The sequence below is a fragment of the Microcaecilia unicolor genome, chromosome 4 (assembly GCF_901765095.1).
Source record: "Microcaecilia unicolor chromosome 4, aMicUni1.1, whole genome shotgun sequence".
NCBI classification, from domain to species: domain Eukaryota; kingdom Metazoa; phylum Chordata; class Amphibia; order Gymnophiona; family Siphonopidae; genus Microcaecilia; species Microcaecilia unicolor.
The window spans coordinates 360,595,200-360,622,170 of NC_044034.1; the positions used below are offsets into that span (position 1 = coordinate 360,595,200).

Below are 26,971 nucleotides of genomic sequence, written 5' to 3' on the forward strand. Positions count from 1 at the left end.
GTACAGTATCTGGTTTTTTGGTTAAGAACCCCATTTGCAACATTGGCTGATCTCATGCTCCCTGCCTTTGACATACACACACTACACTCTTTTTGCAATGCCTGACTTGTTCTTAAAAGGATACAATTCTCAAGGTCTCCATGCTGATGAACAACGTTACCAAGATTAACAGGGCATTCTACAAAAAAACTGCACTACAAACACTATCGCTTTTTCAATAATTTTCTTAGTGTCATGTGATCATACTTCAGCCTGACTGAACCTAGTTCTGTTAAAAGCAAACTGCAGTTTCAAAAAAAATCCTAACCTCTTTTAAAAGCCCCAAAGTATGCTTTTTAAATGTTGGTTCCTAAAGCTTTATGGCACAGTATATGCTATATCTCCGTGTTTTCACGTAAGAAATTTTAGCAAGCGTCCCATGTAAAAAAAAAAAAAATCACATACAACAGAGATACAAAATTGCTTTGAAAGCGTTTTCATTTTCCCCCCGGGTTCTATATAATCGCTCCCAAATTTCCATGCCCAACTTTAAGCGTGCATCAGAGATGTACGTTTAAATAAATTGACTAATGAGCTTGGAAACATCAATGAGCGGGTGGTAACAACCAATTTTTGCTGCTAGTTAGCAGCCTTAAAAATCTGCGCATGCATCTCGCAGCATGCTAGGGTTATAAAGCACGGCACCCAATTTCAATCACGTCTATCTGAAAAGGGGGTGCAGCCAAGGGTGTTCCTAAAACGTTGCGCACGGGTTTACGGAATTCGCCCCAAATTTAGGCGCCTGATTCTCGCTGAATGCTATTCTATAAAAGGGCGCATTCTCTTTATACTGCTGGATTCTACATAGTGCACCTAGAAATCCCTGCCAAAATCCAGGCGTATTCTATAACAAAGTGCATAACTTAATTGGCTTAACAAGCTAACCAGCATGTTTACCACGCGGATTTTTTTAGGTCCCTTATATAGAATCTTGCCCTTAGCGCTCAATTTTTTCAGAGCCGATCGTTGAATTCCCTCTTTTGTGTATGTATGTGAATTGTGACCTATTCAGAACAGTAGATGATGTGGGCCATATATTCTTTAAATAAAAATAAAACTTAATTGCGCTTATGTCCAGGAAGAGTATACAGACACATATACCTAACAGGTCCGTTTACCAGAGTCTACTCTTTCTTTTCTCAGTCTCAGATCTCTTCAGTGGAATTCTTATTTTCATTACACCACTTTATAAACTGAATCAATCGCAGACATTTATCTTAAGGTAATCATTCTGATCTAAGTTCTTCTCTCATTCTACACCTATGGGGAAAATATTTGATAAACAAGGTCCACGTTGTGTTAAAAAAAAAAACCTGGACCGTTATAAATATAGCTAATTCTACAAAAGCAGTATTTCATTCAAATCAAGGGGGTCCTGTACCCTTATAATAATCAAAGAATAGCTTTGTATTCGCCTGATTTAATGTCAAATCAACCTCGCTTAAGTCCTGTTAAGGAATTTAAAACTAATGAACTACTTATTGATCAAGATCAAAACAGTGCAGCCTACCATAAGAACTACTTCAAAGTAAAGAATGAGTACAATTTTCACGGAATGCTGAATCAGTATTAGCTAAAATTGCTAGAAAGTCCCTTTAACACTATTCAGAATTAAAGAACCTTGAGGCTTTATTGTCATCCACAAACTAATTATTACCCAACTACAACCGAAGAGGTGACTTCCAAAACCTGTTATAAAAAGATGTTCTTTGGGATAAATGCAAGTTTTAATTTTCAAGAATTTTATCCAACATACACGTTAGGAATAAATGCCTTTAGTGCAAATTTCACCCATCTTATGGTATCTATAGAAACAAAGTCTGTTTCCAGTATGAACTCATTAAAAAAAAAAACAAAAAAAAACGTACTTAACAGGCTTTGGAAGTCACCTCTTCAATTATATCATATTCTGAAATCCAGAGGATTCAGATATTCTTTACTCCCCTCCCCCCCTTTAATTTGTTTTTTTCAAATAATAAAAAAAAGATACATCTTGATGAACCTGCAGGTATGGATGAGCTGTGGCATAGTTTGTGTACAAACTGTTAAGGAACTGCACAGGATTATTCCAATATAATATTATATCAACAATCCTATATTAAACATAACATTGGTAAAATTGTTTTCATTTAAAATAAAATCCTCAAAATATAAACAGAAGTCATTTAAAATATTCCAGCAGTGCAGCATAACCTGTCCGACTCCCTATATAACTGTGAGCAATCGCTTACCCTTCCTGAGCTCAAATGGAAAGATAAGACCTTTCTGTCAGGCATACTGCGACCACGTGAAACTGTATACACTGGTAGTGGGGTTTAATTGCCTGAATCTCTTGGGCACAAGTGGGCTTTTTATTTCAGATCTTCAGAAAGGTAACAAAACATTAACATCCATGTCACCCTCCTGTTCCGTCTGGGATTCAATCTCTCATAAAGCAGAAAGATGTCGCCAGACAGGAGCAGAGCAGTGACCAGCAAAGTTCTTTTGTCCTATGGCAGCTTTTGCAAAAAAAAAAAAAACGATTTTCACTTTCTTTTTTTTCCCTAGTTTGAAGAGAAACAGAGACTAGCGCTGACAAAATCAAGAAGCATCACTAAAATGAGGGGAGGACACATTTTTCTTATTCCAAAGCTAAAATGTCTCCTTATTCAAGAATTATCAGGTTCTGTCCATGTCTACTACAAACTGTGTCACCCTGAACTCTATTTAGCTCTGCAAACTAGTCCAAAAAAAAAAAAAAAGGACAATGGAAAAATTAGCTGATGCTCTAAATAAATTGTATAAAAATGCTACAGCTATGAGCCTTGGTCCCCTGCCTAGACTTTGGTTCAGGCTCTAAAATGAGGGAAAAGCTTACAGGCCTGTGTGGCTCTTGCTTGAACTCCCAGTGTTGGAGCACTGCAGAGAACAACAGGAAACACAAGGGTGGGGGTCCAAAGGACAGAGTGACATTGTGGTCAGCCATGGTGTGAGAAAGGAAAGGTGTAGCTGGACGCAGGGTCTTGCTTAAGATTTGTGGTCAAGTGAGCTAAAGACAAAACCATGTTAGCAAGATAAAAGCTACTCATTAGTATGAGCCAATCAGTGGTAACCATGACATTAGCATAGATCCAATCAGGTATATCTACTGTCATATTATCCATATCCTGAGGGCACCTATAAAAATCAGGGTATTTCCTGGTTTAAGCTAGAGAGAAAAGAGAAGGGTTGCCACTCTCTCTCTCCAAGGGAAACCAATGTGACCAGCAGAATTGACAAATTACCTAATTGCTTTCCCTTGTAAAACCTTTAATTGGTAAAAGAAATTATAAAAGATTAAGAACTAATTAACACCTGTTTGCAGCTGGATTATTATATTCCTATAACTAATTGATTGTACGTGCCTGTTGTCAATCACTGATTTGACTTGTATGTTGGCAAATAAACTCCTCATCCCAAATGACGTTCTGTGGACTTCACTTAATGATCAAAGGCTGTAAGTATAAATGCTTTTGCTTTCTTTCGCTGCATTGTATGTATAACCTGTAGCCTAAATCCAGTTTGTCATAAGGCTGGTATATTTTCCTTGCTAGTGCGGGGTCCCTTAGACCTAACGTCTCTCTCAGTGGCAATTCCTTTTAGAACTTCACAACTTCTTGATTACCCCAGTACTAGTGCTCTTTAGAGATGGAGTCAGATTTGAGGTCTCTGAACCCTAAATTAAAACAAAATACTTACAAATAAAAAACAGTAAACAAATGACGTTGCTAACCTCTAGTATTGGTCTGAACAAATTTGTTATATGGATTCAATTATTTTAATTCTAAAATAACATGGTAAAATAAAAAGTAATAAACAACTAAAGTTCAACTTAGTGATGCTTCAAAATGTCAGTCAGCCAAGAGATCACACGTACCATCGATCCTATTCTTCCTCCGAAAACTGGCTCTTATAAACACAGTAAGCCACTCCTGGGGTTGTATGATACAACAGATTCTCACACACTTCCCCAGAGGAACTAGGTTTTATCTCATCTCAGAAATACCACAGATGTTCACAGTTCACTTTATTTGCTGTACTGCAGATCGTTTAAACAACGTCCAGGCGACGTTTGTAAGTAGAAAAATAGGGGGAGAATCTGATTTGCCCTACACCCAGCTTCATAAAGACACAATCTGCTTTGAAATGAAAAAAACAAAATGTAATGTTAGTACTATAAGAGGATATGCAGTGCGTTTTATCCTGCAGGAATCACCTCTCTCTCCCTCTTCTCCTGTTGTTTCTGATCTTCTTCCTCTTTCTCTTTTCTTTGTTGTGCTTCCCATTCTTCTTTAATCTTTCGCTTTCAAAATAAAAAGCACAAATACTTTTATTATTTTAGGTGCTGGTACAATATACTACGTCACCTTTCATAAAACAACAAGTATGCTACAGAGATATTTACCCTTACCTGATCATTTCTTATCCTCGAGTCCTGCTAAACCACTCCAGACTGACAGGTTATGTCCCTCTATCAGCGGATGGAGGCAGAGATTTGAAGATTCCAGTGACATCGTCAGGGTAACAGGCAGTGTAGCCAAAAGTATCCTCAGTATGCTAATGCTAAAGTTAAGAATTAACTAAAGGAACCTATATATATATACTAGTAAAAAAGCCCCGTTTCTGATGCAAATGAAACGGGGGTAGCAAGGTTTTCTTCAGAGTATGCAAGTAGGAGTGTGTGTGTCCCTGCCCTCTCTCCCTTCCCCTGTGCTGTCTGTCCCCTCCCCCCTCCAAGTCGAGTCCTTCAGTGTTAAGTTTCCTGCTGTCCTGTGTTTGTGTTACAGAGAGAGCGAGGGCGTCTCACTCCCCTCCCCCCTCTGAGTTCTTCACTGTTACAGAGAGAGCGATTTGATTTCCTGCTTTGCTGTGTTTTCCTTCACTGTTTGTGTTACAGAGAGTGCGAGGGCGGGGCAGACACTCATGGGGAAACCGGATATCTCTCCCCCTTCACACTTCCGGCTGGAGGCTTCATTTAGAACGTTGGTGGTGCCTTTTATATATATATATATATATACATATATACACACATATATACATATACATACATATATATATATACACACACATATACAGTGGGGGAAATAAGTATTTGATCCCTTGCTGATTTTGTAAGTTTGCCCACTGACAAAGACATGAGCAGCCCATAATTGAAGGGTAGGTTATTGGTAACAGTGAGAGATAGCACATCACAAATTAAATCCGGAAAATCACATTGTGGAAAGTATATGAATTTATTTGCATTCTGCAGAGGGAAATAAGTATTTGATCCCCCACCAACCAGTAAGAGATCTGGCCCCTACAGACCAGGTAGATGCTCCAAATCAACTCGTTACCTGCATGACAGACAGCTGTCGGCAATGGTCACCTGTATGAAAGACACCTGTCCACAGACTCAGTGAATCAGTCAGACTCTAACCTCTACAAAATGGCCAAGAGCAAGGAGCTGTCTAAGGATGTCAGGGACAAGATCATACACCTGCACAAGGCTGGAATGGGCTACAAAACCATCAGTAAGACGCTGGGCGAGAAGGAGACAACTGTTGGTGCCATAGTAAGAAAATGGAAGAAGTACAAAATGACTGTCAATCGACAAAGATCTGGGGCTCCACGCAAAATCTCACCTCGTGGGGTATCCTTGATCATGAGGAAGGTTAGAAATCAGCCTACAACTACAAGGGGGGAACTTGTCAATGATCTCAAGGCAGCTGGGACCACTGTCACCACGAAAACCATTGGTAACACATTACGACATAACGGATTGCAATCCTGCAGTGCCCGCAAGGTCCCCCTGCTCCGGAAGGCACATGTGACGGCCCGTCTGAAGTTTGCCAGTGAACACCTGGATGATGCCGAGAGTGATTGGGAGAAGGTGCTGTGGTCAGATGAGACAAAAATTGAGCTCTTTGGCATGAACTCAACTCGCCGTGTTTGGAGGAAGAGAAATGCTGCCTATGACCCAAAGAACACCGTCCCCACTGTCAAGCATGGAGGTGGAAATGTTATGTTTTGGGGGTGTTTCTCTGCTAAGGGCACAGGACTACTTCACCGCATCAATGGGAGAATGGATGGGGCCATGTACCGTACAATTCTGAGTGACAACCTCCTTCCCTCCGCCAGGGCCTTAAAAATGGGTCGTGGCTGGGTCTTCCAGCACGACAATGACCCAAAACATACAGCCAAGGCAACAAAGGAGTGGCTCAGGAAGAAGCACACTAGGGTCATGGAGTGGCCTAGCCAGTCACCAGACCTTAATCCCATTGAAAACTTATGGAGGGAGCTGAAGCTGCGAGTTGCCAAGCGACAGCCCAGAACTCTTAATGATTTAGAGATGATCTGCAAAGAGGAGTGGACCAAAATTCCTCCTGACATGTGTGCAAACCTCATCATCAACTACAGAAGACGTCTGACCGCTGTGCTTGCCAACAAGGGTTTTGCCACCAAGTATTAGGTCTTGTTTGCCAGAGGGATCAAATACTTATTTCCCTCTGCAGAATGCAAATAAATTCATATACTTTCCAAAATGTGATTTTCCGGATTTAATTTGTGATGTGCTATCTCTCACTGTTACCAATAACCTACCCTTCAATTATGGGCTGCTCATGTCTTTGTCAGTGGGCAAACTTACAAAATCAGCAAGGGATCAAATACTTATTTCCCCCACTGTATATATATATGGAACCCATTATCAACCACAGAACCATCTTTGGACCCCAGAACATTAAAGAAAACTATGTATAATTAACAGGAAAGGGCAGATTTAAACCAAGGACTACCAGAACTCCGTCTTCCCGGGTGGGTCCTGGACTGGCCTACAGGACTCAAGGAAATGAAATTATCAGGTAAGGGTAAATTTCTTCTTGCTTATCACCTTGCTAGGCCAGTTCAGACTTAGGGGATGTACCAAAGCTTTACCCCACTGGGTGTGCAGAAGACAAGGCTCCCTGCAACACAGCTCTGCCAAATGCAGCATCTCCCCTGGCCTGAACATCAATCTTATAATATTTCACAATGAAATGCAAGAAGGACCAATTCACCATTCTGCAGATATCCTCAGGGCCAACCACTGGAGCTTCTGCCCAAGAAGTCATCTGAGCTCTAGTTTAGTGAGCTAAGAGAACCACTGGAACCTCTTTCTGACTGAGGAAGTAAGCTGCTCCTATGACTTCCTTAATTCAACAGATAATAACAGATTTTGAGGTCGCTCTGCTCACGTGCAGCCCATGAAACAATCTAAATAGCCTTTTTGACTTACAAAAAGGATTTATGACCTTCGATTAAAACAAGAGAGCTCAGGTTTTTAGGTATATTGGGAAAATACATAAATGTGATATCACCACGAGCACGCAGTCATGTGCTCAATGGGCTTCCATGGGGGAATGAAGGGGAGGAAGTGCGTTGAGACTTGAGTAAGTTACAGGTGGGGGGGGGGGGGGGGGGGGGGGTCGGGAAAGGGAGAGGAGACATATGATTTATCCTGATTGACAATTAACAATTTATATTTAGAGGGATTACCTCAGACATTAGGGATAGTTGTTGCATAGTTGTAGAATTAAGGGTAAGGCGCGTAAGGGATGGAGTATCTTTTGTTAAATTGTTAAAGTTCGTGAGCTTAGGTGGGAGGAACATATTGTTTTGCGGTAGCTAAATGTTGAGGCTACTGTAGAAGAAGAGTGGGGGGAGAAAAGGTTGAAAAACTGATGACTGCAAACAACATAAGACACTCATTGTTTCTTGATGATAGCTGCAAGTTTGTGTGAGAGAATTGAGTTGTAGGGGCTGCACATGATATTTCTGTAATAATTTTGTCATCAATAAAAACGTTCAAACATAAAACAAGAGAGCTCTGCGTACATCTAGCTTATAAAGGGTTTGGGAGTCAGACTTAGCTGGGAGCAGAGTCACCCGATTTAGATGAAAGGCTGAAACCACCTTTGGAAGAAAAGATGATACCGTTCTAATAGAAAGGGAAATGGGACTTGATATACTGCCTTTCTGAGGTTTTTGCAACTACATTCAAAGCTACATATATTCAGGTACTTATTTTGTACCTGGGGCAATGGAGGGTTAAGTGACTTGCCCAGAATCACAAGGAGCTGCAGTGGGATTCGAACCCAGTTCCCCAGGATCAAAGTCCGCTGCACTAACCACTAGGCTACTCCTCCACAGAGTTAGCAGAAGACAGGTAAGGATCTCTGCCAACAATCTGGTTAGCCTTCAGGCCAAACAAATGGCTACTAAAAAGCTGCTTTCAATGAGAACCTCCCTTCAGTGAAGGACCACTAAGGAAATAGTCTTTAGGGCCAAACTGAGGTCACAAGGGGGCACCACCCTTCGCAGCAAGAGCCGAATTTGCTTAACTACCTGCCCACATCTGGTTGCACAGCCAGAGAGAGACCATCAATCCTATCTGAAATGAGAGGGCCAGCACCTGAACCACTAAAGAATCAAAGGCCAGACCCTGTACAAATCTACATTTTTAAACCTCTTATAAACCCCAAAATGAACACTTTAAATCTACAGTGTTCTACATACATATAGGGCTATTTTATCATCCTCACTTTAATATTCCCTTATCTCTTATTTCTCCTGTTTGTCTGTCCTAATTAGATTGTAAGCTCTGTCGAGCAGGGACTGTCTCTTCATGTTCAAGTGTACAGCGCTGCGTACATCTAGTAGCGCTTTAGAAATGATAAGTAGTAGCAGTAGTCTTTGGGATTCCGGAACCTTGATACTCTTTAGGATTCTGCATAGAATCTTGCTACTCTTTGGGATTCCGCCCAGAATCTTGCTACTCTTTGGTATTCTAGAATCTTGCTACTCTTTGTCCTTATTTCTTATTTGTCCTGTTTGTCTGTCCTAATTAGATTGTAAGCTCTGTCGAGCAGGGACTGTCTCTTCATGTTCAAGTGTACAGCGCTGCGTACGTCTAGTGGTGCTTTAGAAATGATAAGTAGTAGTAGTAGTCAAGACCCTGTCGCAAAAAGCCTGGGATTGATAGCAGATCCAGATGTCATGGAGAGATCTTCTGCTCTGTACATCAAACTTTAAAGGCCCGCCAGATGCAAATTTATGGCAGAGATGTGAAAGAATGATGAGCCCACTGCTAGATCACTACAACAGAGGAATGGTAGCCTCTGGACTTCAGGCATCATGCTTCTCAAAGACCAAGCCACAAGGGATCTGCAACCTATATGAAGACTGGCCTCTGCAACAGGAGTCTGGGTCCCCTATGGACCAGTCTCTGAGAGCAATGCCAATGTCGGCTCAAGGGCTTCTAGCCGTTGACTCCACCCTGTTCAAAAGAAATCCTGCTGCATCAGTCCAATCTGTACCATATACTGGAAGAGGAGAAATACTGGAAATATTCCTGGCTAATGTCATCATCGGAATCTTCAAATCTCTGTCTCCATCTACTGATAGGGTGACTTAACCCATCAGTCTGGACTGGTTTAGCAGTACAAGGAAAAATACATTTAAGCACTGAAACAATTCTATTCAATACAGATGATGGCAAAATTATGTCTTACCTGATAATTTTCTTTCCTTTAGTCGCAGCAAATGAATGCAGAAACTGGTGGGTTGTATTCATCTACCAGCAGTGGAGATAGAGAACACTGAACTGAAGACAATGCTACCTGATGGCCAGCTGCTCCCTCAGTTAGTATAGCCATATCACAAAGCAGGGAGAAGGAGAACATGAATCAAAGGCAGAGCCTTCCTCACAAACACTGAACCGTAGCTGAGCCCACAAAACAACAGCTAATGACGACAAAAAATGACATCTGGTAAAGAACGACATGAATACTGAAAAAATTCCTCAGGGAGTGTATGTACTTTCCTTTTGTATGAATGTATTTATTTATTTTGCACCTGAAAGAGCAAATTGACAAATCTATACAGAAACGATCAAAAAGGAGGGATCCTGGATTCATCTGCTGCGATTAAAAAAAAAAAAAGAAAATTATCAGGTAAGACATAATTTTACCTTCCTTGTCTTCTGCAGCAAATGAATCCAGAAACTGGTGGAATGTACTCAAGCACTCCTTAAGTAGGGCGGGAAGCCACCAATGTTCTGGATAGTACTGCCGCTCCAAAACATGCTTCCACCCAAGCTGCCACGTCCACTCTATAATGCTTTGAGAAAGTATGTCGAGACAAATCTCCTCCAGCAGAACTGCTGTCTCCGCACATGATGTTGACTGAGTCCATGTAGAGTGAGCATTCAAAGCCTCCGGTGGTGTCTTACCATCCAACACATACACCGAAACAATTGTTTGTTTAAGCCATCGGGCAATCGTTGCCTTAGAAGCCGTGCTTCCTCTACAAGGCCCTGGAAGGAGAACAAAAAGATGATCAGACCGTCGAAAATCATTCGATATCTGCAAGTAACGCATGGTGACCTGCTTCACTTCTAAGAGGCGGAGTTTCGCAAAGTCCCCCAGAAAATTCTCCTTTCGAAAAGAAAGAAGTGAAAGTTGCTGATTAAGATGAAATGTCGACAGAGCTTTTGATAGAAAGGACAGAACCATACACAGTGTCATGCCCGCCTCTGAAAATTGCAGAAAAGTGTCAGACACGACAAGGCTTGAATTTCTGAGACCCGCTGGGCTGAAGCCATCGCCACCGCGAAAACGGTCTTCAGGGTAAAGTCCTTATCCGACGCTTAGTGCAAAGGTTCAAAGTGAACCTTCTGCATAGTCCAAAGTACCAGATTGAGATGCCAGGGTGAACACAGCAGCCGAAGTGAGGGACGCAAATGAAGAGCTCCTTTCAAAAAACGAAGTACATCCAGATGAACCTCTAGGAAAGCCCCAGCTACGTGGCCCCTAAAGCGAGTGCTGCCCCCTGCACCCGGAGCAAATTATAGGCCAATCCTTTGTGAAAACCGTCTGCAGAAAGGCCAACATTTGTGCCACTGACGCCGATAAAAGTGAACCATGCGTGACTCGCACACTACGAAAAGTGCGCCACACCCGAGCATACACCGTAGTGGTAGAACGGTTTCTGGGCTGAAGCAAAGTAGCAATAACAGAGTTCAAATAACCCTTCTTCCTTAATCTCGCCCTCTCAACAGCCAGGCTGTAAGTCCAAAGCGGGAGGGATCTTCCATCTGAACTGATCCCTGATGCAATAGATCTGGAGTCACTAAGAGCCGTAAGGGCTCGTCCACCAGCAGACAGACCAAGTCCGTATTCCAAGGGTGCCATGGCCAATCCGGAGCCACCAGCACTACCAGCCTTCTGTGACAACCGCTGCGATGCAGAATGCGGCCTATCAAGGAACAAGGCAGAAAGAGGTGCTGCTTGTGGCCATGACTGTAGCAGAGTGTCCAACCCTGTGGATCTGATTTGTCATCTTCTACTGAAGAACCTGTCCACCTTGGCATTTGCCCGAGTTGCCATCAGATCCATCTCAGGGTTGCCTCAGTGCTGGCATATTAAGAGGAACGCCTCTGTGGACAATTCCCACTCCGACGGATTTAGAAGATGACTCAGAAAATCTGCTTACACATTGTCCTGACCTGCAATGTGCACCACTGACAGGCACTGCCGATGGTCCTACACCCACTGAAGTAGGTGACTCGCTTCGGCGGCCACACACAGAAAACATCCAGACTGCCTTGTCCTGCAGCAACTCCCGGAATGACAGCAAGACATTCACCACCGTCCTGAGTTCCAAATCGATTGATGGACCATGCCTTAGGAGGCAATGAGCACCCCATCCGGACAGGCTGGCATCCGTAACCACTACGACCCACTGCGGGGAGACCAACGGCATTCCCCGTTGCAATCTGACATCGCGGAGCCACAAGGCCATGCTGCGCCTCGCCTGTGGTAACCATGGAAGCCGAAGATACTCCTGTGACACAAGGGACCATCTTGTCAGGAGCAAGCATTGCAGAGGACACATGTGCACCCTCGCCCATGGAACAACTTCCAAAGTGGCTGCCATTGACCCAACACCTGAACATAATCCCATGCTCAAGGGCTGGGCTAACACATCAAGCCACGGACCTGAGATTTCAGCTTGGCCCTCCTGCCATCCAGTATGAACACTCGGCCCTGTAATGTGCCAAAACGCACTCCCAGGTACTCCAGAGACTGCGAGGAGACCAGGTAATTCTTGGCAAAATTGATCACCCAGCCCAGGGACCGCAACAATGCGATGACTATCCTGTTCAGAGGGTGCCTGTATCAACCAGTCGTCGAGATAGGGATGCACCCGTATCCCTTCCTTCCGCAGAAACGTTGCCACCACAGCTATGACCTTGGAAAAGGTCCAAGAGCCATTACCAGTCCAAAGGGCAGAACTCAAAACTGAAAATGGTACCCTAGCACTGCAAACCGCAGGTACCGCTAGTGCGGCTGCCAAATCGGAATATACAAGTACACCTTCATGAGATCCAGTGTCATGACAAACTCCTGTGGTGAAATGCAGTGATCACAGACTTCAGGGATTCCATATGGAAATGCTGCACTTTCAGGAACTGATTGCGCTTCCTGAGATCGAGGACGGGAAGGAAGGAGCCCCCTTTTCTGGGCACCACAAAATAAATGGAATATCGCCCTGTACAAATTTTCCGGGGAGGTACAGGAATGACTACCCCCATATCTAGCAGAAAACGCAGTGTGGCCACTATCGCCACTCGTCTGGACACAGTGGTGCAGCGAAACTCCAAGAAAAATTCTGTGACAGGTGAGCAGAGCTCTAGCCTGTAACCGTCTCAGACAATATCCAGAACCCACTAGTCTAAAGTTATTTTGGCCCACTTGTGGAAAAATAGTCAATCAACCTCCTATCCGAGACCCCACGGATTCGACCGGCGCCCCATTATTGTGAGGTACGGCCAGCTGCCCCCTGACGGGCCGTGGTACCTGAGGTTCTTCTTATCAGTCCAAAAGGAAGAGCGCTGTTGGAATCTTGGGTGCTGAAAATTCATCTGAGCATGACCCAGTCTATACCGACGCACTTCCCAAAACCAAGGTCATGAGGGCTCAGCTCTCACAGCAACTTGGAAGTCTCTGAGATTTGGAATCCCCCAAAACTTTCACAATCTTTTCCAAGTCTTCTCCAAACAGCAACCTACCCCGAAAGGGGAGCCTAGTGAGATGCTGCTTGGATGACATATCTGCCGCCCAATGGCGGAGCCACAACAACCACCTAGAAGTCACGGCTAAGGCCATCTGCTTGGCCGAAGCCCACACCAGATCATACAGGGCATCTACCAGATAAGCCAGCCTCATTTCCATATGAGCCAAAGCAGCGAGGACTGACAAAGCCTCGTCCGGCTCCTGATCCAAAACCTGCTGTAACTAGCTAAGGCACACTCTGGCAGTGTACAAACTACAAATAGACATTTACAGAGCAGACACCTTGAAGGCACACTTCAAAGAAGCTTCCAACCTTCTGTCCTGCATGTCCTTTAAGGCCATGCCACCCTCTACAGGAAGAGTGGTCTTCTTGTTGACTGCAGTCACAAGCGCATCCACTTTAGGGAGAGAAAACTTCTCCAAGTGATCAAAGCCCACCGGTATAGTTTTGCCATGGCTTTGGACACCTTGAGACCACCGTTCAGATCCATCCATTGAGCTAAAATGGGCTCCTGGATAGCCTCATTGACCGAAAAAGCTTTGGCCATTTTCCGGGTGCTAGCCATCACAGTCACCGCGGTAGCCACTGAAGCCTCAGGATCCTCAATGTTCAATGCCTCCAAGGCACCCGTAATAAAACAGGACGTCATCTCTGTGGAAAATGCGGATGCCAGAAGGATCGTCCCGCTTCTCCTACGGAATCTCTCCTCCCTCAACTTCATGCAGCCTAGAGGGCCTAACCAAGCCCTCAGACATCACAGCCAGACAAGGGTGAGGAACCGGCCCCTAACGAGGCCACCTCAGCGGAGGGGTCCAGCTGACACTTCTTTAGAGTGGGGTCATGTGCCAGGAGCTGGGCCGACTGTTCCAAACCCCCCCCAATGCCCCCTCTGGACCGTGGTCACAGTAGCTGCAGGCTGCTGAGGAAACAAGTGTTTCATTATGTAGGCCTGTTGCAGAAGGAGAATAAATTCAGGAGAGAATAATTCCCCTGATGTGGCAGCCTAACCTTTATACCTTTCAGGACCTAACCTTTCGGCACCTAACCTTTATACCTTTCAGGAAATCTAGACTGCCCCTATTTGACTGACTGTACATTTGTCCTTTAGCTTGTAAGCTCCTTTGAGCAGGGACTGTCCTTCTATGTTAAACTGTACAGCGCTGCGTAACCCTAGTAGCGCTTTAGAAATGTCAAGTAGTAGTAGTAGCCCCTGATGCAATGCCTGAACTGGAGGCAGAAGCAATCAAAGAAACCCCCATAAGCTGGGGAGCTGCCCTCCTCTGAGGGAATCAGCTGTTCGGAGAAAGAGGCTGCATCCACCAACAGTCCTAAAATGGTGCACGTGCCAGCATCATCAGCACAGGAAGGCAATAACTCCAGTGATCCCGCCGAGAGCTCCACCCAGAACCATCTTTACACCCGGCCACACACAACCCTAATGTGAAGCGCCATTTCCCTCAATGGGAACAGCGCTTTCCCTGCTCCACTGCCATCTTGCGCAGTACTGCTCGCTGTAGAAAGAGAAACACTCACCCCACATGTATCAGCAGCCACGAAGTCTCCCTAGGCAGCCTGCCGCCCCAGAGACGCCCCAGGCTTCCTGTAACGCTGTTTCCCAGGCACTGTGTTTGATTAGTTGTTTGGGGGGGTTTTTTGTGTGAGGAAGGTACAGCCAGCCTGAACAGCCCAAACAACAGGGAGAGGGGAAATGCTGGGGTGAGGAAGGGACCCAGTCACCAAACATGCCTCTAAAGGTGACACCACAGGTCAAACACCCCCACACTCAACTGGCTACTACCAAGTAACCCAGGAGCTTTCCCAAGCAGAGAATTCAAGAACTGGTAAGAATCTGTCCATCACCTGGAGATACAGATATACTAAATGAGGGAGGAGCTGGTCGTCAGGTAGCACTGCCTTCAGTTCAGTGCCCTAGCTCCACCTGCTGGTAGATGGATACAACCCACCAGTTTCTGGATTCAACTGTTAAAGAGGACAAGGAAACCTAGATGTATCAACCTTCAGTAAGATTTACAACTTCAGATGTGGCAGGGATGCATCGCCAGTTGTACATCTGACCTTTTTCATCTCACGGCACACTTACAAGGTGCAAAAATTGTCAAGGCACGTCCCTGGAATCTAACTCAAACCCACCCGTCTCCACTAAAATCCATTCTATCCCCATCATATCTGTAACCTTCATAAGTAGTTATTTCATTTAATTATGCTACTTAAATTCATTAGGCTCTGGCAGAGATCCATTTACAAAGTATGTATTCTTCACAATTAATATTTCCTAATTAATAAAGTGCCTCTGTTTATTTGTACTGCAAACAATAAATGATAGCAAAGGCACTTTATTCATTTGGAAATACTAATAAGGGAAAAATACATACTTTGTAAATGTGTCTCTGCCAGAGCCTCTAATGTTACTTTGTGCATGTAAGGGTTCAATCCAATTCTCCCAGAAGAATAATGTTGCTTTACTTTGAGCCACATATTTGTGTTCACTCAGCATTTTTCACAATATCAAAATACAGAAATATTCATGCAAGCAAGACAGATCACATATAAAAGGAAAGAAAATTCAAAAAAGAAAAGTGGAAGAAAAATTAAGACATAGACATAAATAAAAACAAAATAACAAAAAGAATAAAGTGATACCCCTTGGCCACGTGTGCCCCGAGGAATGGGTTGAAAACCTCTGCAAGTGGCCCCCAGTCTGCCCTCAACCCCACCTCCATTCTACACATACGTTTGATGCATAAAATTATTTGTAGAACCGGTGCAAAATTAAAAAAAAAAAAAACAGACTTACGTGATCAGGCAGTGCATTATTTATGGCTTATCCCCCCACAGCCTCCCTACATGTCCAACTTGAGAAACTTTACTAAGTGCCCGATTGGGTCCTGGGCTTCAGAATATGCCACCCTGTGCCTGGACCCCAACTACACAGACCTCTCCCATCTTCACCTTGCTTTTCTGCTGCCTGCCCCTGTAGCTCACCACCGAGCTGGCATAGCGTTTAGCACACTGTCCTCTGTGCATTGGGCATGAATGACGAATCACCCCATCAGCATGCATTTGCATTCAGAGCCAGCGAGCCTGCTGGTTCACGCACTCACCGGCTCTGAGAATTCAGTGCTAGTGGTGCTAATGGCATCAAGTGCCCGCATTTGCTTCTGAGCATTGGGGCCTCAGGAATTGGGTGGGGTGGAAAACATAACACTTACCACTTTGGTGGTAAACCCTGGTTAACTAGCACTGTGCAGCAAGTCCTCCGAGTCCTCCCTTCAATAAGTCAGCACAGCAGCACTTGCTCTCAGTCCGGGCTGATGCAGAAAGGCTCACACTGAGACATGCATGGGCCAGCAGCACGTAGTGGTTGCTACATGCATGTGCCAGTAGATCAGGTGACCTCTGACGCTGTTGGCCCATGCATGTGTCAGGCACCCCAGGCAGAGAGCAAGTGAGGCTGCGCTCAATTATGGAAGGGAGGAGGCAGCGGTACTTGGAAGTTTTGGAGGACTCTGGGTAGGTAGGTGGTCACCGAGAGGTTCATACAGTCGCACGGAACCCCGCAGACCTGCAGGGAATTCTCATGGGATCCCCATGGACCCTTGTAGACCCTTTTCCCATGCAGCAGCTCACCACGCACACTGGTTGAAAAACGCTGCCTCACATCAAGATCTTAATTTGGTATCAGCTTGAAAGCTAATTTATATACAACAGTCAGAAATAATTATGTAGAGTATTTTTGCAAATACCTCTTCTTCCTCCTGACGTTTTCTTGCTGCATCTTCCTTTTCCTTTTTCAGCCTGAATTCCTCTTGGGCCTTCTGCTCCCTCTGCAGCCACTCTTCATGTAGTCTTTGACTATCAATATAATAAAATCATACTTAGGAACAGAAGCAGGCCCAACAGAGATCTTTTTCCCTAAGAACAAGTATGGTGATGGGAAACAAGATTATCCGTTTGCAGCATGCATAATCTAAATACATCTGAACATTGGTTTGAAGCTCCAAGCTTCAACTGTTGCAAACCACTATGGCAAAGTTAATCTGTAAATATCATAAGTTAGCTCCATTGTTGATTTGTCTTCACTGGCTACTCATACAAGAATTTGAATCATTTAAATTGGCCTGTCTGATCTATTGAGTTTTGAAGGTGCTAGTCCAGAAATGTTGTCAATGTTCCGTCTTTTACATAAGTACATAAGTAATGCCATACTGGGAAAAGACCAAAGGTCCATTGAGCCCAGCATCCTGTCCCCGACAGCAGCCAATCCAGGCCAAGGGCACCTGGCAAGCTACCCAAACGTACAAACATTTTATACATGTTATTCTTGAAATTGTGGATTTTTCCCAAGTCCATTTAGTAGCGGTCTATGGACTTGTCCTTTAGGAAACCGTCCAACCCCTTTTTAAACTCTGCCAAGCTAACCGCCTTCACTACGTTCTCCAGCAACGAATTCCAGAGTTTAATTATGGGTTGGGTGAACAAAAATTTTCTCCTATTTGTTTTAAATTTACTACACTGTAGTTTCATCGCATGCCCCCTAGTCCTAATATTTTTGGAAAGTGTGAACAGACGCTTCACATCCACCTGTTCCACTCCACTCATTATTTTATATACCTCTATCATGTCTCCCCTCAGCCGTCTCGTCTCCAAGCTTAAAAGCCCTAGCCTCCTTAGTCCTTCTTCATAGGGAAGTCATCCCATCCCCGCTATCATTTTCGTCACCCTTTGCTGCACCTTTTCCAGTTCTACTATATCTTTCTTGAGATGCGGCGACCAGAATTGAACGCAATACTCAAGGTGCGGTCGCACCATGGAGCGATACAACGGCATTATAACATCCTCACACCTATTCTCCATACCATTCCTAATAATACCCAACATTCTATTCGCTTTCCAAAACCTTGAAAACAATGAGGACAAAAAAATACACTACTTTTATATTTTCCAACAGTACAGGGCTTACGTTATCAAAAGTTCATTCCTGTACCAAACTTCTTTAGTATGGAACAGTTTACCCATTTTGTTTCATACTCAACCATCTTACTCAGTTTTACGTCATCAACTGAAAACGTTATTTCAGAGATTTTTGTTTAATTATACGTAGTTTATATTATGAAATTGTAATAAAGAATTTAATTACCAGTTCTTAAAAATGGTATGATTGGAATTAAGATGCATAAAAAAGCATCTGTTTTAACACATGGAGGGGCATTTTAGAAACAGACTGAAGGTCCATCAAGCCCAGCATCCTGTTTCCAACATGAACAGCCATTTTGCAAACTGGAACGTCTAACACAAGAATGGCGAAAAAAAAAAAAAAAAAAGGGAAAATGACATCTGTCTGGAAGCATATCCCTGCAGATGGTGAGACCTTCAGGGACAGAAAATACATACTGTACTGTACCTGTACTCCGTTACCTGCCTCCTGCTAATGTCTGCCATTTGGGTTCCACTGCAGTTTCTGTTTGGGGATTGTCCTGCCTGGTCCTGTTGGAGTTCCTCTGTCTTGCCTGGATTTCTGCAGTGTCTGTTTGATGATCACCATGCCTGCACATGTTGGAGCGGCTCTATTCTACCTGGATTTCTATCATCCCGCCTGGATGTCCGCCGTCCGTCTTTGACTCTCTTCCCTTTCCCTCTCTCTTCTTCCCTGTCCTTTTTGCCACTATCTAATGCAATTGTAATTGATTTCACTTCCCTTCCTTTCCCCTTCTTCCCTGTCCCTCTTCCTCTTCCCCCCATCTTTGAAATTGTAATTTTACCCAGTTCATTGTAAACCGCTCTGAGGCTGCTTTCAGTGGCAAAAAGCGGGATATAAATGTACATAAGTAATGCCATACTGGGAAAGACCAAGGGTCCATCGAGCCCAGCATCTTGTCCACGACAGCGGCCAATCCAGGCCAAGGGCACCTGGCAAGCTTCCCAAACGTACAAACATTCTATACATGTTATTCCTGGAATTGTGGATTTTTCCCAAGTCCATTTAGTAGCGATTTATGGACTTATGTACTAAAATAAATAAATAAATATTTTTCTGTTTCTGGAGGGCTCACAATCAAATCAATAAATAAAAGGACAAAGTGGGATTTAAACCTGGGTCCCTTGATTTTAAAATCCACGGCACTAATCACCAGGCTACCCCTCAGACCTGCTTCCTGCTCTAAGAATGCTCAGTTTTTCAGGGGAAAGGGAGAGGGCCAGCAACAGCTACAGGATTAAGAAGGAGTCATGACAATCTCTCCAGTGGTCAGCTGCTCAATCAGAGCAGCTTTTTGTACCCTAGAAGTAAATGAAACATGACTAACTTAGGACATCGATTTCTTCCTGTTTGGTAGAGAAATTAGGTCATACCTGATCATTTTCTTTTCATTAGTCCTTCCTACTATTCCAGAACCTGTGGATAGTTGTGTCCCATCAACCAGCAGGTAGAGAGAGAGAACTGAAAACTGAGCTGGTATCCAGTCTAGCTCAGTATTTACGTAGACAAGCAGCAAGGAGAAACTCAGAATAAACACAACAGCCGTAAACAATTCGCTAACCTTACACTAACCACACGAGGAAACGTGTGTGGACCTCTCATCTATGGACAACTGTTATGCTGTTAACAAAATAGTAAGCTTTATGTTAAACGGTATCTGCTGTACACCGCCTTGGGTGAATTTCTTCATACAGGCAGTTAATAAATCCCAATAAATAAATAAACTTGTAGAGAACAAGATACATGCAGGAAGCACCATGCAAGGTGACCGCTGTTATTTGACCCAATACTTCGCACCAACTAAACATTTCAGAAACCTCAGGCAGGCCTCTGGAATAGTGGGAAGAACTAATAGAAAGGAAATTATCAGGCAAGACCTAATTTCTCTTTCCATCACGTAACTTCATAAGAATATAAGAACACAAGAGTAGCCATACTGGGTCAGACCAATGGTCCATCTAGCCCAGTTTCCTGTTTTCCAAACAATGGCCAAGCCAGGTCACAAGTACCTGGCAGAAACCCAAAACGTGGCAACACTCTATACTACAAATCCCAGGGCAAGCAGTTGCTTCCCATGTCTGCCTCAATAGCACACTATGGACTTTTCCTCCAGGAATTTATCCAAACCTTTTTTAAACCCGGATACGCTAACCGCTGTTATCACACCCTCTGGCAAAGAGTTCCAGATTCGCTGAGTGAAAAAAACATTTCTTCCTATTTGTTTTAAAAGTATTTCCATTTAACTTCTTCGAGTGTCCCCTAGTCTTTGTACTTTTGGAACGAGTGAAAAATCGATTTACTTCTACTCGTTCTACACCAGTCTATCCCCCTAATTCTGTAAGGTTGCATGCGCAATTTATAGAACAGAATCAATTACTTGGGTAACAAGCTAACGAGCTAATTGGCATTAATGACCAATTACTGGCTATTAGTGGTATTACAGTAATTGGCGCTGATTGGCAGTAATTAGCAGTTACATGCATAACTGTCCCTAGACTGTATAAATTTCAGAGCAAGCGTTAGATGGCATGGAACCGGGAGGGGTGTGTCTGGCAGTTACACTAGGCAGTTGCCTAATATGAGTACTGACATCTAAAGTTAGGCACATAAATGCAGACATATGCCAGTATCCTACAACAGAAATGTTGTTTGCAACTGCCATTACAGAATCCACGCTCAGCAACCCAAAGCCCATGCAACCTTTTGAAATTTACATCTTACAGAATTGCACCAAAAGAAATTTCTCTGAGCACTTCAAAACGAAACCAACTCACTGAAATCCTCATATCAAGAAGTTTACTATAATGAGAGTTCACTACAGAAGTTTCTTGTTCCTGCAGAGCTCTATAAAGAGCACATAACACATGTCTAGTTGCATTTCTTTTGAGAATATCTGTTATTTGGGTTCCCCCAGATTAACTGACCTTTCAGCCTCGGTCTGAGCATCTTCATCCTGTTCCTCAGTCAATGGATCCTCATCATTCGCTGAAGCCTCTAGGGAACAGTTAAACAACCTGCTCATGCACAGAGCCATAAACAATTTCAAAACTGCATTACACATTTTAAAAGAAAGTTGAGAAAGTACACCATTATACACATTACTGAATTTCACTAGGAGTGGCCTAGTGCTTAGGGTGGTGGACTTTGGTCCTGGGGAACTGAGGAACTGAGTTTGATTCCCACTCCAGGCACAGGCAGCTCCTTGTGACCTCTGGGCAAGTCACTTAACCCTCCATTGCCCCATGTAAGCCGCATTGAGCCTGCCATGAGTGGGAAAGCGCAGGGTACAAATGTAACAAAAATAAAATAGATACTATTGGAGATTCTACATGGAATGTTGCTACTATTGGAGATTCTACATGGAATGTTGCTATTCCACTAGCAGCATTCCATGTAGAAGGCTGCGCAGGCTTCTGTTTCTGTGAGTCTGACATCCTGCACGTACGTGCAGGACGTCAGACTCACAGAAGCAGAAGCCTGCGCGGCCACATTGGTGATCTGCAAGGGCCGACTTCTGCATGGAATGTAGCTAGTGGGCAACATTCCATGTAGAATCTCAAATAGTAGCAACAGTGGAGGAGTGGCCTAGTGGTTAGGGTGGTGGACTTTGGTCCTGGGGAACTGAGGAACTGAGTTCGATTCCCGGCACAGGCAGCTCCTTGGGACTCTGGGCAAGTCACTTAACCCTCCATTGCCTGCCGCATTGAGCCTGCCATGAGTGTGAAAGCGCGGGATACAAATGTAACAAAAAAAAAAATTAATAAAAATAAATGAATTCCAGCTTCATTTTACCAAGCAGGAAAATCTTGGTACTTCAATTGTTCTTCCCAGCTGGTTGGAAGTTACTATTTCTTATCACCTGCTTCCTAATGCACCAGAAGTATACAACTGTACCACCACATACAGTTCAGCCTTACTGCGCAATTATTATTAAAATCAAACAACAGGAGTGGGAAACTGGATCAGGCTCTTCAAGAACAGAAACCACTAATTTTCGACATTTCACATGGTATTTAATTATTTCTTTCGCCAACGGTCTTTCTAAAGACCAGCTCATGCTCTTTTCGCAAGAAGCATCATCAGCGATAAATGTGATCATCAGATATACGTATCAAGACTCCTGAGGCAGGCGTGCATGTGCCGAAACATGGTTCCATGTCAAGTCAGTGTAAATAAACATCTGTAATTCCATTCCGGCATCCTGAATCTGTTCTTGAAGAGCCTGATCCAGTTCCCATTCCTTGTTGTTTGATTCTATCCACCCCGTGGGACCTTTGTGTTCCTTCCACTTTTTGTGGTTGTTTTGCAAGTATTATTATACCCATGCCATACAGCTTTAATCTCAGGAAAAAATGTCCCTTCTTTCCCCTCCATCTCTCCACTAACTCCTCCCCCCATTCACCAACCAGAATGTCCAGGTAGTTTAAAAAACCTTCATCCATTCATTCTCTAGACCTGAGGAAAACACTTCTTTGGTTGGTCCACACATGACTAGCCCCAACCACTGGGAAATCTAAACCCAGATTGCCAACATCACTGCACTACTGTCTGAACTACAGGCCTGACCCTTTTTCTAGGGATTAAAAAAATATATATTTTTTTTCAAAACATAAGATAAGATGTCAATATTTACCTGCATCTCTCTGTCTAGCCAGTTCTTGTCTCCTTTTCCTTCGTTTTTCTTTCTTGAGAATAGCCCTAGATTTTTTATGGCTGAAAAGTATAAAGACTTCAGTTATTTTACTTATATCTAAGATACCAACCTGTCAAACATTTTGTTCTTACGCTAGAGGACTGAAAAGGAACAGAAGGGCACACTTCCCTGTAATTTATCCAGTTGCAAACTATGCCAAAATATTTCACAGGACCCCAAAGTCATCCACAAAGGAAAAATATTCAACATAAAGGGATCTTTCACTTGCTCATCTTCCAATGTGGTATATATCATTCAGTGTAAAAAATGTAACGAAGGATGCTATATTGGAGAAACAGGCCAGATGCTTAAGACAAGATTCAATTTACATAGACATCACATGAACAATACTGGTGCCAGTAGGGTTCCCACGCCTGTTGGTCAACATTTTACAGGACCAGGACACTGTACCAGTGACTTCACAGTGAGAATCCTGAAAGGTAACTTTAAAACCATACAAGAACGTAAGACCTTTGAAGTCAGAATGATTGAATATTTTAACACCCAACAGAAAGGACTTAACAATGATCTGGGGTTCCTAGCCCATTATAAACCATAAAGCTGTATGTCTCTGTTGATCACCCTCCCCTCACCTATCCACACCCATCCTGTTAGAATATCAATGATATGCTTTGATGTCCCCATGCATACCTCCTACCCACCCCCATCCTCCCACCCTGTCAGACTGTCATAGTAATGCTTGAATGTTTTCACTTATATACACTGTCAGCTGGCACATTTGCTTATTTCCGATCTGAGGAAGAAGGGCAACCTTCGAAAGCTAATCAAGAAATGTATTAAGTTATGTCCAAAAAAAAGGTATCTTATTTTCTTTTCCATGTTTTATTTTGTTTGATTTCTATTGATGTTCTTACGCTAAAAGATCGATGTAGGGAGATGAAAAGTTCTGTGTGCTGTTTGTGGAGCCGCGGGGGAGTGCTGCACTGCAGGGCACAGAAATGGGAGGAACCGTGACAGCGATACTGACGGCAGCTGGCACAGCACATTTCCCCATGCCGCTCAACTGCGGTGCTGTGTGCACACTGGGGGCGAGGGAGAGAAAGGCAAAACAGCACAGAACCGGATGGGGAGCGAGCGAGTAAGGCAGTGAGCGACAGATTGGCCTCTGAGTAGTGGCGCCGGTGTGCAGCTGCAGCGCAATCGCTACAATGGCCTGCCTACAACAACTTCCGGATCACGGGACCCGACCTGCACTAAAAAAAAAAAATTGTGCATGAGTGGCCTAGTGGTTAGGGTGGTGGACTTTGGTCCTGGGGAACTGAGGAAATGAGTTAGATTCCCACTTCAGGCACAGGCAGCTCCTTGTGACTGTGGGCAAGTCACTTAACCCTCCATTGCCCCACGTAAGCCGCACTGAGCCTGCCATGTGGGAAAGCGCAGGGTACAAATGTAAGAAAAATAAAATAGATACTATTGGAGATTCTACATGGAATGTTGCTACTATTGGAGATTCTACATGGAATGTTGCTATTCCACTAGAAACATTCCATGTAGAAGCCTGCGCGGCCACATTGGTGATCTGCAAGGGCCGACTTCTACATGGAATGTTGCTAGTGGAATAGCAACATTCCATGTAGAATCTCTAATAGTAGCAACAGTGGAGGAGTGGCCTAGTGGTTAGGGTGGTGGACTTTGGTCCTGGGGAACTGAGTTCGATTCCCTCTTCAGGCACAGGCAGCTCCTTGTGACTCTGGGCAAGTCACTTAACCCTCCATTGCCCCATGTAAGCCGCATTGAGCCTGCCATGAGTGGGAAAGCGCGGGGTACAAATGTAACAAAAATAAAATAGATACTATTGGAGATTCTACATGGAATGTTGCTACTATTGGAGATTCTGCATGGAATGTTGCTACTATTGGAGATTCTACATGGAATGTTGCTATTCCACTAGCAACATTCCATGTAGAAGGCTGCGCAGGCTTCTGTTTCTGTGAGTCTGACGTCCTGCACGTCAGACTCACAGAAGCAGAAGCCTGCGCAGCCACATTGGTGATCTGCAAGGGCCGACTTCTACATGGAATGTTGCTATTGGAATAGCAACATTCGATGTAGAATCTGAAATAGTAGCAACAGTGGAGGAGTGGCCTAGTGGTTTTTGGTCCTCGGGAACTGAGGAACTGAGTTCCCACTTCAGGCACAGGCAGCTCCTTGTGACTCTGGGCAAGTCACTTAACCCTCCATTGCCCCATGTAAGCCGCATTGAGCCTGCCATGAGTGGGAAAGCGCAGGGTACAAATGTAATAAAAATAAATAAAACCTGTGGCACTCCTTCATAAACAAACGTTTACTGCATTAATGTAACTCTCCCTCCCCTCCCCTTGCTTTCGGTTCTTCCCTGGGGCTGCTCCTGTTCTCTGCTACTGACAGTGAGTCAGCTCTGGAGGATGGGCGCGGTGCCGTCACCATGGAGACAGTGCTTTTTGCGCGCTCGGGGAAAGCAGAAGAGCGAGGAGCTCCCTGGTGTGTAGGGTCTTCATTTTACCACGCACCTCAATTTGGCGGGGCCGCCGGACTCCATCACGGGCGCCGCCATGTCGGTCGTCCTAACGCACGCACGGATGCTGCTGTGCGTCAGCCGGAAAGGGAGGAGCCAGAGCGGGCTGCGGCATCACGCTCCAATCGGCTGCGACCTGGTCCCGTCACGAGCTGTGGGAAGGCGGAGCCAAGGAGGTTGGATTAAAAAAAGGAAGCCAGTAGGCGGAGCTTGCCGCCATACTTGTTCACCCTAAACAATAGGAAACAGCATTTTTCTACACTGTTCTATACATCACAGTAATATATGGCCAAATTTCAGGGAGGATATATGGTGGGTTCATCTTAACTGGTGTAAGCTGCCTTGGGAAGCCTGGTGTTATAAAGAAGGAATATACTGAAATTTAAATGGAAGTAAAATTAAACTCTCCTTTTATTGGAGCACAGACATGGGAATCACTGTTTCCAACAGTAGCCAATCCAGGTCACAAGTACCTGGCAAGATCCCAAAACAGTACAATACATTTTATGCTGCTTATCCTAGAAATAGGCTACTGAAAAATATATTCTGAGGAGAAAGTCACTAAGAATACTTGCAGTTAACAACCAGCTAAGAAGCCGTTCCCCCCCAGAAGAAACATAGCGAAACAGGCACTGTCGAGGCTTCTACACACGCTAGTCTGAAACCACTCCCAAATTATCACATCACTCATACCTTTAATCACAGAAAGTTATAAACCAAATGACTTCACGTCTTTTTATCGCCCCCAAACTACCATTGCTTCCTTCCAAAGTTGCAATGCCTATGTCCCATTAGTACATCCCTAACGACACCTCAACTGCTTCGCTTAACCCTGCATAATCTAATCTCGAACTATCTGTAACAAATTGTATTTCCAACATTCAAATCGTATTGTAAGCCACACTGAACCCGCAAAAAGGTGGGAAAATGTGGGATACAAATGCAATAAATAAATAAATAAATAAATACATGCTCCCCAAGCTAAGTGTCTCCTTTTGTATATTTACATATTTGCACATGATGGTGTGGGAATATAAATTATTATTATTGCAACTACAACATTAGGGTGGAGCTGGTTTTAGTTGATGATTAAACCTATGCACGTTGATAGAGTCACCATGGGAGTGACATGGAGGGGCATAATCTAACAGAAACGCCTATCTCCATGGGCGTTTATCTCCGAGAACTGGTCCGTGAAGGGGCGGACCCAAGCGTATTTTCAAAAAAATTAGACGTCCATGTTTTATTCGCCAAGTTATGAGCTGGGCGTTTTTGCTTTTCAGCGATAATGGACAATGAAATCGCCCAGCTCAAAAACGAATAAATCCAAGGCATTTGTTCGTGGGAGGGGCCAGGAGTCGTAGTGCACTGGTCCCCCTAACATGCCAGGACACCAACCAGGCACCCTAGGGGGCACTTTTACAAAAACAGAACAAAAGGTAAAAGAGCTCCCAGGTGCATAGCACCCTTCCCTTGTGTGTAGAGCCCCCCAAATCCCCCTCAAAACCCACTGCCCACAAGTCTACACCATTACTATAGCCCTAAGGAGTGAAGGGGGGCACCTACATGTAGGTACAGTGGGTTCGGGGGGGGGTTGGACGACTAAGCATTAAGC

General features: G+C 44.1%; 1 protein-coding gene across 1 annotated transcript in view; it reads right to left on the bottom strand.

The window, feature by feature from the left end:
- The window catches only part of ZRSR2 (zinc finger CCCH-type, RNA binding motif and serine/arginine rich 2), a 76,028-nt gene extending 50,601 nt beyond the window's left edge, over positions 1 to 25,427 (bottom strand). The window contains exons 1-5 of the mRNA XM_030202313.1: positions 25,352 to 25,427; positions 22,782 to 22,861; positions 21,073 to 21,142; positions 16,917 to 17,025; positions 4,274 to 4,360 (exon numbers count right to left, since the gene is read on the bottom strand). Coding sequence (XP_030058173.1) covers positions 4,274 to 4,360; positions 16,917 to 17,025; positions 21,073 to 21,142; positions 22,782 to 22,861; positions 25,352 to 25,395 — 390 coding nt within the window. The 5' untranslated portion in view covers positions 25,396 to 25,427. The remainder of the gene's footprint in view (positions 1 to 4,273; positions 4,361 to 16,916; positions 17,026 to 21,072; positions 21,143 to 22,781; positions 22,862 to 25,351) is intronic.
- Positions 25,428 to 26,971: the final 1,544 nt, after the last annotated feature.